The sequence below is a fragment of the Grus americana genome, chromosome 19 (genome assembly GCF_028858705.1).
Source record: "Grus americana isolate bGruAme1 chromosome 19, bGruAme1.mat, whole genome shotgun sequence".
In the NCBI taxonomy this organism is placed as follows: Eukaryota; Metazoa; Chordata; class Aves; order Gruiformes; family Gruidae; genus Grus; species Grus americana.
The window spans coordinates 12,886,255-12,901,452 of record NC_072870.1 but is presented as its reverse complement, the minus strand read 5'-3'; the positions used below and the strand labels follow the sequence as shown (position 1 = coordinate 12,901,452).

The window sequence follows — 15,198 nt, the reverse complement described above, 5'->3', positions numbered from 1 at the left end:
AGAGCGTAGATTTAGATTAGATGTTAGGAAGAAATTCTTTACTGTGAGGCTGGTGAGGCACTGGCACAGGTTGCCCAGAGAAGTTGTGGATGTCCCCTCCCTGGCAGTGTTCAAGGCCAGGCTGGATGGGGCTTTGGGCAACCTGGGCTGGTGGAGGGTGTCCCTGCCCATGGCAGGGGGGTTGGAACTAGATGATCTTTGAGGTCCCTCCCAACCCAAACCATTCTATGATTCTATGAATGTCTCCCTAGCCATCTAGTGTTGTCACAGCAGTTCTCCTAGGTGCTTTGCATCAGTGTCATCTATGCATCTTCTCTGAAGGCTAGTAGTTTAAACAGTAAATGGCAATAATTTTATTTGAAGTGTCATTCTGGGAGCACTAGCACTTAAGAAGCAGATTTCCTATAAGCAAAATGTCTAGTGATGATTTCTGCATAATCAAAATTCTCTTTTTGAGTTTCTCTGTAACTTTTTCCATTGTTAGGGCATAACCAGGTCCCTTTCTTCTCATCAGATACATATTACACAAGACTCTCCCCATCCAGGAAACTGGACAGGAATAAGCCAGTAGGTTCTGGAAATATTGGGCCACATACACTGGCAGCGTAACTGCAAAAGCTGTGTTTCAACTGGTCTGCTGTAGGGACCACAGTGGTCTGTAATTCTGACCATGGAGTGGATGCTGCCTTGTCATTGCAGTCTCTGAACTCCTCTCTGTCAAGAGACCATCACCATATGATCACAGCCTGTGCTGAGAGAAGGTCCAGGTAACTTCACCATGAGAAAATTCCTTGATTGTGTACTGGTAGAGACCTCAAAAACTAGCTGTGGAATGTGCTCATCTAGAGATGAAGTCAGAAGTGCTGATTTGCCACAAAATTCCAGTTCAGTGAATCTGATACATCAAATTATAGATATTTTAGCTTTTGCCAAAGTCAAAGCCAGACTCTAAGAGACCCTTGTCTACATTCCTGGTCCTTCAGCTCAAAGACATGGGAGACTGGAAAAACCTTAAAAATACTCAAAGAATCAGCTGATTGTGCTCAGATGATCTAATATTACTCCTTGTTTTGCTTTGCTTGCATGTGTGGCTTTTGCTTTATCTATTAAACTGTCTTTATCTCAACTCACTTGTTTTCTCACTTTTACTCTTCCAATTCTCTCCCCCATCCCACCAAGGGGGAGTAAGCAAGTGGCTGTGTGGGGCTTAGCTGTTAGCTGGGGTTAAACCACGTCAAGGAGCATTCAGAAGTGACAAGAAATGAGAAGAATGTGGGTCCTGCACACACTTTGAACAGCAGTATTCCTAGAATCTATTCCCAGTTCTGGAAGAATAGTCAAAACAGTCTTTATTCCTAAAATTACTTGCTGCCACCTTCTGAGTGCACAAATTGCAGTAGGAAGTATTATCACAGCTGTCCAGACATCATATACATCTTTGGTTAATCTCTTCAGAGGTTTCCATATTCCATTATTACAGGCCCTTTCTGGTGGAGCTTTACTGCAAGAGCTCCAGCACTCGCTGCTAAAGGTTTTCATAGTGTGCAGTCTTTTATTTACAGAGTGACCCTGCTAAACAGGCTTTATAAATGCTTCACAAAGCATATGAACCTGGAACTCTCATAGCATTAATAAGTATAGGCATTCATGCCTCCCAGTATTTATTGGGGTCTTTTTCTGATCTTTTGACTTCTGCTGGTATGGGACATCAATCTACAGCAGAAAAAAAACCCCAACACTTACCCTTTGTAATTTCCATTCCTTAAATGTTCCTCAGGAGGTAGAGAACCCTGACCTTCTCCCTGACCTTAATTTATTGTGCAGACCCCAACCTACTGATGGATCAATTCGAGTGGAGTGGAGTGGAACTCCACATAGGTAGGATGGCTGCTGCAGTGAGATGTATAAATTAGCAGAAACCTGTGAGGTGTTTAATGAAGGACCCCTGCACCTAATTGACTCCCTGAATGTAGGTCATCATCAATTTAAGTGACCTCAAAATAAATAAAAAAACCCAAAGAGTTGGGCCAAGATCACCTGCCAAAAAATTCAAGATTTATTTATTTGACTGCCCTTCAAACAGGGCTGAAGTTGCTCCCCAGTATGAGGCCCCAGAGAGGTTATTTTAACTTGTGTATTTTCAGTATTCTAGGGTGACATATTCAGATTTGCTCTGTATTGAGCTGACTTAGATCTGTAGACAAATACAAATGAAAACAGTCAAAGGTGAGCCCTGAAATGAGGCATCCTAAGACAAGTGTGTGTGTGTGTGGAGGACGCTCCCAGGAAAGTTTAGGTTGGTTTTTCCTCAGCTTTTGTTATTCAAAGAGGAGATAAAGTGTCCTGTGTTCCACCCAGCCCCCATCTCCTGTCCCTACCCCTCTTTTTCAGAGGAAATTCTCTTTTCCGCAATTGAAGATAACTGTTCTTAGTGACACGCACCAAAATAACCCAACACCTGGGTTTCTGGGTTTTGACTGTATAGCCAAGACAAAATATTGACGTAAAATAGATACTTGCTCCAGAAATAATCATTCTTTAATTGAAAGATTTTGTTAACTTTGTTTCTGGTGGAAAATTTGATCTTCAACTGGCTTGCTAAAATATTTGCTAAGACCCAACCCATGTTATTGTTCACAAATGAAACTACAGCAAACTAGTTTTAGTGTCTGGAACATTCAGTTCTTTCAAGAATATGGTTTGTCTATAAAAATGATGTTTTATGAACACTGCCATGAGGTTCACATTCTGACCTGGAACAGTTTATGAAAACTCATTGAAGAGCAGTGTGCCAAATAAGGCTAGCGAGTAACTTCACGTGGGTAAATAAAGTACTGAAGTAAACAGGGGAAGGATAACACCTTTTTTCTTACAGAAGAAACAGTCTCTTTCTTATGATCAGAATCTACAGTCCACATTTACACCATAATGAATGGGCAACTATTGACTTACTGCTCCAGAAAAACCTAAATGGGCAAAAAATAGTTTCACTATAGTCAGCTCTATCTTTAGAGCTACCAAACGTTCTTATTAAGCAATCCCTAATCACCTCAGAGCAGCATGGTATGCCTGCCCTTTACCCTGTGCCTCCGCATGGTGAGAGCTGTCCTTACCTCTATTCCGTATCGGACACAGAAATCCCTTAGAATTTCCCTCTGGAAGAAGCAGGTTCTCCTTCACCATGAAAAGCTACAGGTATTAACTAGCCGTGCAAAAGCACAGGATAAATAAGTGTATTATTTTCAGCATTATCAAGTTCACAGTTGCTACACTGGAATGCTAAATCAGAGATTAAATAACAAAGCATTTGAGAGAAATCTACTACAAAAAGGTAAAGGAACTGTCTGTTGATAAATAGAGTTTACTTTTTAGGTTTATATTCATGTGCAAGTACAAGAAATGACATAGGGATTTAAGAAGGGGGAAAGGAGGGAACAATAGACATAAGACAAGAAATGCCAGATTCTATCAGCCGGGACTCGGTATTGCTTTGCACTGCAAATTGCTGCACAAAATCACAAGCCAAGACCTCAAAATTGCAAGTCTGCATTTAAAACTAAGTAATTCAAAACCAAAACAGTGAGTTCCTATTACTTATCTTCTGGTTTTTGAGGCTTTAGAGTTGATATTCAAAGACTTTCCTACCATGCTGTCACAGCTTTAGGCTTACTTACTGCTTCCAAGAAAAGTCGGGATTCCTACATGACTCAAAGAGGTAGAACTTCAAGAATCACAGCAAATTTCATACAATTTGATTGAACTCACAGACTTTAGCAACATAGCTTGTTCATTAGTTAGGCAAACCATTTAATCTTTGTCTTCATGCATGAATTAGCAGGACATATTTCTAACTCGTTTTACAGGTTGATAAGCATGAAATACAACATTTCAGACTGGAACAGAAAAGTTAAGCAAGTTCGAGTAGAGTCCAAAAAAAGCCTTAATAAACCAGTTTTCAGATTCTGGCTTTATGCTCACGCTGTCTCCCTTTAATATCTATACTTTCAAAAGTCTTTTCACACAGTTTCCCAGACTAGTTTATACACTTAAGCAATCTAGACTCACAGAAAACACTCAGAACAACTTCCTCCCACTTTATATGTATGTGTATAATATGTATATAATATATACATATAAATGTATAAGCAAAGCCTAGCACACACAGATCTTGCTGGCACTAGAAAAGCAGTTGGCCTTAGTAGCCCACAGTGATTGTCAGTGCAACCCTACTGAAGAGCTCCTAGACATGAGGATTTCAATAGACCGCAGTCTGAAAAATAGAAGAGATGATTGCCCATTAAAACAAAACCGTTATGGGCACAAACAAACAAAAAGAAACCCATGAACTGTATCACCAGAGTTCAATAAAGGGTCATTTCATGTCGTCATTTATTAGCTACAAGGCAGTGGTGTAAAATGCTGAGTCCAGAAAATCTTTAAGCAATCTTTAGGTAACCACTATCTAGATGTAAGTCTTCAAAAAATGCTCATCAGCCTTCTAGGACCTTTCAGTTTTCTTCCTTGAGTGTTCTGTTGATAGCAGAAGCTGGATTTTAATGGCTGTCCAGGCAAATGTGCATGAAAAAGCCTCCTGCCAGTTTTGCAGGTGAAAAATCTTGGTAGAATATAAAGTAAGACCAGAGGAGGTATAAAATATATTCCTAATAACTCTAACTGGACAGCACCAGACTGGTACAGGAAATGTTAGAATAAAAATCTTAATAAAGAATGAATCTTAGTAATGAATAAAACAGTAAAACTAGCCCCCTCCTCTACAATACCAATTTTTGACAAATTTCTGCCCTTTTCTACTATTGTTATTTACATGAAACTATGTTATGAGACTAGGTTTCCTAAGAAACGATTTTTAGGCTTTGGCGAGCAACATTATTATTCATTGTGCTGGTTTTGTCATTAATATTCACCTGTAGCAATTGACACAATCACGTTGTGGTATTCTGCAAATACTTCTGTGGCGCTGACAACTGTGCAAGATCATCAGGCCCAGGGAAGTCCAAGTGCTCTGCTCAAGGACAGGAACATCTTCAGTCATGTCTTGCAAAGCAGATGCAGCCTGTAGTGCATGGCGGGGGGCTCTTTATATCACAGACTCTTCACAAAGGGGCCAGCAAGGATACACAAAAGTGAAGGTCTGGTCTGATGCAGAAGACCTGCCACTGGCATGGTTCTTCTGGACGGAGAAAGACCAGCATCCTGCCATTAAACCATGCAGACAAATGCCAAGCCTAGCAAGTGTCCAGTAACGGGCCGCTGGGATTTTGCTGCAATGTACAGAAGTATTGGAGACCTCACCGTGACACAACCAGACTGAGCAGTGTGCTAAAGTCACGTTTACTCACCCACACTGGGAAAAAATTGTGAAAACTCTGTCACTTGATGCAAGTGTTCAGGATTCACGACTAACCACTTCTTTCCATATTTAGCACAGACATTAAGGAAAAACAAGATGTGAAGTATGTAGAAATGTATAGGATATGTCATTACGAAAAAGGAAAGCGTGCTTTTGTGTTAAGGAATCATTGCTGGATTTTGGCTAGGACTGATTCAGTCATCTATTTTTTTTTTCTGGGCTGATTTTCACCAACTGTGCAATTCCAACACATTGTCAGCAAACTTTTTTTTTGCTACAGCCAGGTTATTGCTCTTTCAAGTAGTGACACACCTGAGCTGGAAAACAGAGTCTGAATAAAACAAAGACCAAGGTCAAGTGAGATCAGAACTCAGCTGAAATGAACCACCCGCTACTCTGAATTCAGCAGATGACACCAGCCAAGGAGATGACCTGTGTAACAGAGCCCTACTTCAAGCTTAGGGCTCAGACATATCTCCACAGTAGGCCAAAGAACATACTCGTACTTAAGAGAAAAGGGGATGACTTTTGCATCCACATTAAGCTTGAGTCTGTTTCTGTCTGGGTGCTTTTTCCAGCTTGGTGACTTCTAGACCATATAGAGAATGCCAAAAAGTTTTTCTTCATTCCACAGATGTCCAACACGCAGGCAGGAAATACCTTTGTCCTCTCTTTGTATGTTTTCCTGTAGTTTGGTCATTCAGGAACTCATTCACACGTATGTAACCATTCCCAAACAGCCAGTACTTTGTAGGAGTAAGTCTGCATAGATATATGAACCAGCAGGAACAACCCCTGTGTAACAGCAGCCCATATGATTCTGCAGGTTTGAGACATTCAGCATTTGCAGAAACAGTATTAGCAACTTGGTATTCTGAGAGAAGAAAGGAAAGGTCAAGGACATTCTATTGTAAGTGATCAGAAAATAGGAAAGCATTAATTTAGCTCCCTGTGGGCAGCACTGCCTGCTGTTCTGCCAGCTGGACAGCTGACAACCCATTAACCACTAGGAATCACACTCTACCCACATATGATTAAACAGCAACTGTTTGCTAGTTCAGTGTGGCTGAGTGACCTGTCCTGACAAAGTCCACACTGAAGATCCTCCCATGTTCTCTGTTGGCTCTGGTGCTGCATGTTTTGAAGTGGGGGACAAAGGCATTCCTTTATGCCACTGCCTTAGGACCATCACAACTTTTGCACCTACAACAAAAAACCCTTTGATGAGAAGAAAAATAAATGCCATGCAAGACAAGTATCCATCACAATAGTTAACCTGCAGCGCTGGAAGGGGATGTAGCCTAGCTCTAGTAACAAAGCAATTGTGCTTCCATCACCCATTGTAAGTAACACATATATTTACTTAGGGCACTGGAACAGGACGACACGCACGCTTGATGCTGAAAAGCCTGTTTGTGCCTGTTATACTGGAGAGTTTGTACAAGATTGGTTCTTAAAAACTAGTTGTATTTCTTAGATTCTTCTAATCTTTTACTCTGAAATGAATGAGACAGCTTGTAGGGTATGCCACCTGATTTGGTCCCACCTGAGCATTTTCAAAGATGGAAACTTGCGTTATCACTTAGCTGAGGAAAGACGAGGAACCACTGACATGCAAGTCTGAAGGGACACAGAGTGGTACCCAAATCTCTGCTTTGCACTGATTCTCCGTGGCGTGTACCCTCCCAGATCTTACTGGAGCAATACCATGCCACAGTGGAAGCTAATGTAGAAACAAGTGGCCCACTGTGTTACACAGGAAACAATCCATGCCAGAGAGCAGACAGTTCTAGTAATGTTTTATTTGCCAGGCTCTAATTCTGCAACTCACCCATTTAAATTAAATACAAATCAATCACAGGATGTCATAAAAGTGTCTCAGAAAGAAACATTTACTATTAACAGGACACAGAGGTGACACATCAGATACACCACAGTTATATTAAACCCAGCATTCTTTGTTACCCCATAAGTACGTTCCCCCTGCCCTGGCACTCCTGCCAAAAAATCACCCTGGGTGACCACTGATGAAAATAACATTTGTTTTCTGCTTGCACAGCAACAGAGGGAAGCTCTTCCCTACTTGAGATGAGGGCACCTTCTCCCCTTCAAGAAACTTTCAGAACATTCCTTTCTGCAAATGGGAGAGGGAAGTGTCTGTCCTACGGCTTTTAAGCTGAAATCAGTTTTAGAGGAGTTTTGATCTGCATGAAGTGACACAGGCAAGCTCAGTGCTACCCACCCGTGCAAACTCCACTGTATGTTACTTGCAATAGTGAAGAACAAGCACCATGAAGCACCTGGCAGCGGTGAAACGTTGTCATACTGTGAAGTACATCAGAAGGCAGAAAAAGTCCCTCTGTCAAGTGCATTTACAGATGTAAATCAGCATTAACTGGTGACTGCCAAAGCACAGAAGGTGCTTTACTGTTCTGGTCTCAATTTCTTCAAACAAATACTGTGATAAACTCTAGGTGCAGACAAATGTCTGTGACCAAGCCACTTCTGGCACTAGAACTAGCCTCTTAGATAGACTATGCAAGTGGAACAGTGTTTATCTGCATGCTCCACTATTCCGTGGAAGTGGTATGAGGCTGCAACCACATGCAGCCAGCTGGGTAGACTGGGTGCTGTTAGGCACCCAGGAACAGCCAGTGGAGAGTTTATGGTGCCCAGCACCTTGACAGAGCACAGAAGATTAAGGCACAAAAATCAAATCATTCTTGAAGTAGTTTTCTGCTCAGAAAAGCACCTGCTCATTTTGTGGATAAATACTTTCCTCACTTTTAAAGACAAAAATGTGAATGTTTTTCCAGTTCTATAAAGAACATTCATGTTAAAACCAAAACTATTAAATATCCTACACACACGACTATGCTAGAGACCAGATCTTCTGGCCAAAATTCTCTGGCCAGAATTCTATGATTCTGTAACTTCTACCTTGCACCCCTTATCATGAGGTGGGGAATCACCATGGGTGCAGAATTTGACCCTTATGTCCTCACAACACCCTTGTGAGGTAGATAGGTATCATGGCATCTTCTTCAGGAGGGGAAACTGAGGCAAAAAGAGGTGAACTGACTTGCATGAGGCTGCACAGCAAGTCTGGGAGCACAACTCAGGCCATGCCCACAGATCTCTCCACTGTAACACACTGCCTCACCTCCCACTCAAACTTCATCTCCAGGCCTGAATGAAAAGCATCCACGTACCACTGAGAAAATATACCTAGTCCAATACCAATCTTTCTGTAGACTACTTCTGCTTCAGAAATTACATAAACAGGTGCTACAAAACACTTTTCTCACTTGACCTGAATTCCAAAGCACACAAGACAACTCCCATTGCTGTCAGTCAGCACAAGCCCTAATATATGGGCCCCTAAATTTTTACAAGGCCTTCAATTAGAGCCTTTCTCATGCCTTGTCTCCACTCCAAAATTCCAGAATTAATTAGTAAGGCACATCAGGGGCTAATCCAGGAACATTCACAATAGGTGTGAAGTCCTATAGGCCACCGTTTGTTTCCGGGCTGACACTAACAAAACACTGGTTGGCATGTGAGACCACATCCTGTGTCAGAGAGAGGGAAAGGCTCCTGGCCCTGCCAGTGCCACAGTGCAAGGAAACACAAAGCCAGCCTAACAGATCACTGCCTGAGACATCAGTTGAACCATGACCAGCATGAAATTATGTTATCTCAACCCTCAGTAAGGGTCTCTAAATGCAGTGAGATTTGGGAGTAAAAACAAGGCAATGGAAAACATGTTGGATGTTGACTTGGAAGGATTCCACCACATGGTTGAGGCCCGACTAAAAACATAACCTCACGTAACATAACATACCCCTTCTTTCACTAGATAAGTGACAACAGGGATTTCTCTGTACAGCTGCTGACTTGTGGATATAAGTAATAGTTAATGAATTTTCAGCCTCTGCCTGAGTGCAGTGTTCAATGCTAATGATTTACAAGTACATACATAGTTCAAACCATTTCATACAACAGCCTGCCCTCTCTTTATTTAAAGTTCAATAAATTCTAAATCTCGACCTTGATTGGAGGTACAACGGATCATTTGATCATACTTATGATCAAGACACATGATCCTTAAGGTTGTGTAATTAAACCGCACTTTTGGCTCCAGCATGACTGGCATAAATTTGAGTTGGTTCATGCCTGAACTGGCGTGTGACTCCTGGAAGGTAGCAAACACCTGACACTGGATCTGCGGTGGTGATGAGAGTCTACAGAGGGCTTCGGGCAATAGGGAGGAGTATTAAGGGTCCTTTCCTTGTTTAACACACGAATCCTTCACTGGTTAGTTGTGCTGTTTGCCCAGGTTGGGAATGTGTCCAGCTCAAACATAGGTCTTCCCCATGTGTTGATGGCCAGTGTGACACAGAAGACTCCAATGATGTTCATCACTATTCCAGACCTAACCTGTGAGGACAAAAGTCCAAACCAACAACAATAACCAAACACCAGCACAGCAAATTGCAGCAAGGCCTATTTGTACACATACAAGAAAGACACGTCATCAAATAAATCACAAAAATAGCCATTGTACCCACTGCACTATGTTCTTGCTTAAGTGGAAACACCAGGGAACACACTGTGCAAAGCCTTTGAACACTATGCTATATAACTAGTCTAGGAGCTTTAAGGCAAGTACAACAAGTTGCTCTTATTAGTTAAAGACCAGCTTCTGCCCCCTTCAAGTCTCCAGTTAGAAAACCGATAATGTTTGGGTGTTCGGCTCAGAACCTGGCACTGTGTGGTCTGGCCTGCCATCAGAGGACCAGAGCCTAAGGCAACTGATTGTTACCTTCTGCTTTCAGCTCCAGTGGAAATAAGGCTTCAGTTACACTCGCCAAAGCCCCAGAAGACTGGAAAGCACTGACTGCATTTTAACCCTTCGGTGTTTAAGAGGCTTATGACTTGTCAGTTTTTAATTTCAGGTGGGCTGGGCTGTATGTCTGCCACAGCCTGTGAGGAAGGTATTGTTACTTCAGAGATACAAATCTTTATTGCAATATTAACACCCCATAAGAGAGGGTCACAGGGTGGTAGTTACAGCCCATAAGAGCTTCCTGGTACTTTGGAAATACTCCGCTAAGAAAATTAAACTCTCACCATATTTAAGAATAAAGGCAATGGAGAGCTTCAGATAAGAGACTAGGCAATTACTATCTTACCATATCCAAAACACGGATGTGGCCATAGGAAAACACTATTGCATTTGGTGGCGTTGCAACAGGTAGCATGAAGGCAAAGGAAGCACTGAGAGTACCAGGCAGCATAACATACAAAGGATGGATCTTGACAGATGCAGCCTGCAATGAAATTGAGAGAGTATCACACTGAAGGTGTTCCAAATGAAAAGCATAAAGAACATTTCCCAGACCATTGAGAAAGGCTCATTTTGTTTCCTGTGTATTATATCACCAGAGTAATTTACAAGCATTTTATTCTGAAATCCACACATGCTTTAACATAACTTTGCTCTCATTTCTTGGCCCACAATAATTAAAAACAATGCTTGATTCTTTCTTGTTGTTTGCTTTGCTCTATGGTATAATTTGGAGTTCTGGTCAAATTTATCCAACGATCTTTTCTTTGACCTCGGACCACACTTTTGCCAGAGTAACACAGGGATGGGATTATAATTACTATGTGTGTGGAGTAACACTCTTAGATGTTACATAAACTCTGTGAGACTCAAAAAATAAGTACCAATTTAAGTCATTAACAGCTCAACACCTTGATTGGGATAATTTTACTTTCATGAAATGGTCTAGAATAAAGCAGTTGTGCTTTCCCAATTAAAGTAACCTATTTTTTCCTTTATGCTACAATTTCAATTCTGTTCAGAAAAGGCAGCAAAACTTACCAGGTTTTCCTCCATAAGTTTTAAAATTGTTCTGGCTTCCTATGGAAAATGACACATTTCTAATAATCAGACCTACTACTTTCTGTGTTCTGGCATAAAACCATGAAGATGAAGGAACGATTCAAAGGGATGAATAGAAAGTGGTGGATTTTGATTTGGTTTGGGTTTTTTGTGTGTGTTTTTCCAGTTCTGAGTTGATGGTTCAAATGCAAAATGACCACAAGTAACTGATATTTGTTGATCTGTATGAAAAAAGTGACTCTTTCTTCACTTTCTCCAGGGCCAAGGGACACACCTTACAGAAGGCTTGAACTGGCTTCCTTTTCAGTAAGGGTGCCATGGAATAGGCATCCTGAATTACCTTCTTCTGCCAAGAAGATGTTTCTTAGGTTTCAGGCATTTAGGTAGAAAGTTCGCATTCCCACATTCTATCTATATATGATTCTATAACCATAGCAGCGAGCGCCAGCTAAAATCACTATCCATTATGGTTTACTGTCAGGTGGACTGTTTCATTACTGGCTTTCAGATTAACATTGAAGCAACATTCAGGACAACAAATATGGCATTGCTTTGCCACTAGAGACTGTCAGTTTAACTCCAATCTCCCAGCTGATAGGATAACAGGATGGAAGTCATCATACATACCATGGATGAAAAGACAGGTAAGAAGAGGGTGGCTGTGGCAACATTACTGGTGCATTCAGTGAAGACAGCTATAATAAGCGAAAGTACTGTTGCAATGGCCCATGGTGGGATAGATCCTAGTGGAGTCATTTGATGACCCAGCCAAGCTGAGAGTCCAGAGTTCTGACAAGAAAAAAAAGTGGTTTTCAGTGAGACTTAGAACCCCTAGCTCATGAACTGGGAACTCATGTTATATGCAACATTCCTACCAAATAATGCTAACTGACTCCTGAATTATATAAACACCATGCATGAAAGTACAACAATCTGTCACTAACACTAAAAGAAATTCCTTGCCAACTAGACATAATACCAAATCCAACTTTCCTGATTTTGCCTGCTCACACTTTGGTTACAAAATTATGGGGTTTTGCTAAACAGAAACAATTATTGATGACAATATTGCAAATACTTAATGTATCACTTCAGAAGTTTCCTGGCATGTTTTTCTAAGGTTTCTGAAGATACTGATGCTGTATGAATGCTCTGTTGTAGGAACATAGGCAGTGATTGACTCAAGCAGCTTACAGAACCTTTGACTTGATGGCTTATAATGCTCTGGAGTTTTAATAATGTATGTATGATGCATGTAGATGAATGTAAGACCCTCGCGCTTTAATTTGCCCCATGGTGTAAAACTACCTAGCCACAAAACTTAGATCTGAATATGAATTTCCCCAAAGCATGACACTGTTGATAGCTAAGGCTTGCTTTGATTTAGATGCATCTTAGCAGTGATGGAAGGAAACATTATGGTTCACCTCATGGTTTGGGAATTCAGCTGCCTTTTCTGTGAATTTATGAACACAGGATCAAACCATGTGCTTATGGAATGTGGCATATTGCCTGGCAACAGCCACGGACAAGAAGTTCAAGAAAACCCACTGTACACAATTTTGGAAGATATCTACCCACAATGATTTTCTTCCTGTCCACTTCAGTAGTGGTTTGGTTTAAATCTGAAGATATATATCCTTTAAATAAACCTCAAATGGTTCTGAGAATCTTACAAGTGTTATCTCTACTTCTATTTTTCTAGCCAGGGCTGGGAGCGGGATAATAACAGAAATAAGAAAGGCTGCTTTTCTGGTCTGTCCAGCCAGTGAAAATCCCAAATTACTTGGCAGCCTCCAAGAGGTAAGATAAATTCAAGAAATTTAGTCAGAGCACACAATTTCCTAAAAAAGAGGCACAAGCATTCACCTCTCTGCCCAATTTTTGCTAATTTGGATTGAACATCTCTACTGGGTTTGGCTTTGGGTGCATGCCCAGTAATACAGGACCAGATAACAAACCAGGGAAGTTCGCCTTTGAGTCAGAGAAAAACAGATGTCAGGACATACTGCACTTGCATCAGCCAAAGCAAAACCTCCTCCCAGCAGCAGCACAATGCTCCAGGGCATCTTCCTCTGAACCACATTCCAGTCTAGCAGCGGGGCTGATAAAAATGGCTTTTTTATATCTGAAGTGAGAAATGAAAAGCAGAACATGTTTTAGGAGAGTGAAGACATTTTGTCTCCTCCTCTGTAAGATATAGGGAAAGACCCAACAGGCAGATGCATATTACTGAGAAACCTGCACAGGGTAAGGGTAATACACACAAGCAGGGACCGTGCCCCAGCCCTGCCCAAGAAGTCAGCAAGGTGAGCTACCCTGAAGAACTGCATGCAAATCCAGTACATGTTTCTGCCATGTTAGCTGGAGCTGGCTAACTGTTTCGCAGTGTTACAATTCCTCCTTTAAATACCTTCTTCAGTCTGTTCAGGGTCAGACCTGCTTGGATTCCAGCCTATGAATTTGGGTTTATTAGCAGGAAGGATGAACAGTAGCAGGGCAATAAACACAGCAGGAGCAGAATCAGTGATGTACCTAAAGAAGAAAAGAGAATATTGCTTAGAAAACAGACATTTTTATCCTAGAAGATGGCTGCCTTCCAGCATTGCAGTCACTGCTCTTTGTCATCCTCTTTGGGGCTTGTACATTAGCAAAATGGATCATTAGCTCATGACTGAGGTCTCTCGGACCTGCCACAACACACACAGAGTAATAAACTAGCTACAATACACATTAATAACCAGAGTCACAGATGACAATGGCTCCTGGGAGCAGGGTTCCTTGCCTCCTTCTCTGTGGTGAAGCCAAGATTCAACAGTTGTATCTCAAAGAAGGATGTGTAAAGAAATAGCCTGAATAATAGTCCCATTGTGCATTTTATGCTCTTAATATGCCACAGACATTATGCAAAGAAGCCATTCAAGGCACAGAATCAATTTCCCAGTGAATTCTATTGTTCACAGGTGATATTACCAAATATTGAAATGACACCACAACTGATTGGAGTTCATACAAACAAAATACTAAGGTGTACATCAGTGTGACTGAGACCAGCATTACAGAATTTTCTCTTCCTTTATGAGGTTCAGCTTGCTCCATGTCCCCGTCTCCGGCCTTCGTTGCAGTACAAACTGTCAAACAACAGATCAACTGGTGATCTCACACATCAGCAATAGGATCAAGCCCAGCAAACACGTGAATTCAGATAAGGTTGGAATGAATGACCCCACACTCAAAATGGAATGTAAGAGCAAGGGAATCTGATTCGCAACCAAGAGGGTACGGGATAAAAAAAACCCTAAAAACTTACTTTTCTCCTTCTGGGAAGAGCCTGGTGGCCCAGCCTTTTACAAAGCCTGGGTGTCTGGAAAACCACAAGAGAACCAGCAAAACAAACATTAGGAGGACATTGAATTCAGCATAAGAGATAGGGCCTAGTTTCTTCATTTCTGCCTTCAGCACGTTGTATGCAGCTTTTTCTTTCGCAGTTCTCTCTGTCCCACAGCCCCAGCTTTTTTTAAAGCTTTAAGAAAAAGGGAGAAGAAAATACTGTAAGTATTGACACACTAGAGGGATTTAACGTGCTTGCCACTCTGAAGCTGTCACTCCTGGGGACAGACATGGACTGCAGCAGAGGCCAGGAAGAAAGAAATGACAACAGTGGCAAAGTATTTCATGGGGACATGACAGTTCTCACAGAAGAATGGGGTCTATGAATGGAAGTAAGTCTCTGTCCAGTTTGGAGCAACCTGGGATGAAAAACTCAGTTTTGAATCAAAGTTAGCAAAACAGATATGCTAGCTCTCCTAGGGTTGAAATTCTCACACGTGAAATTCAAAAATAAAACTGGCAATTCTGTCTCAACAGTAAGAACGTATAAAGCTTTTGCCTTACTGCAACTCCCATGAACACAAAA

General features: G+C 41.4%; 1 protein-coding gene across 2 annotated transcripts in view; it reads right to left on the bottom strand.

Moving 5' to 3' along the window:
* Window positions 1–7,153: 7,153 nt before the first annotated feature.
* The window catches only part of SLC13A5 (solute carrier family 13 member 5), a 20,609-nt gene continuing 12,564 nt past the window's right edge, over window positions 7,154–15,198 (bottom strand). For both annotated transcript variants that reach the window (XM_054847894.1, XM_054847895.1), the window contains exons 8-13: window positions 14,593–14,805; window positions 13,696–13,817; window positions 13,292–13,410; window positions 11,910–12,071; window positions 10,567–10,704; window positions 7,154–9,811 (exon numbers count right to left, since the gene is read on the bottom strand). In XM_054847894.1, the coding sequence (XP_054703869.1) occupies window positions 9,683–9,811; window positions 10,567–10,704; window positions 11,910–12,071; window positions 13,292–13,410; window positions 13,696–13,817; window positions 14,593–14,805 (883 nt within the window). In that variant the 3' untranslated portion in view covers window positions 7,154–9,682. The remainder of the gene's footprint in view (window positions 9,812–10,566; window positions 10,705–11,909; window positions 12,072–13,291; window positions 13,411–13,695; window positions 13,818–14,592; window positions 14,806–15,198) is intronic.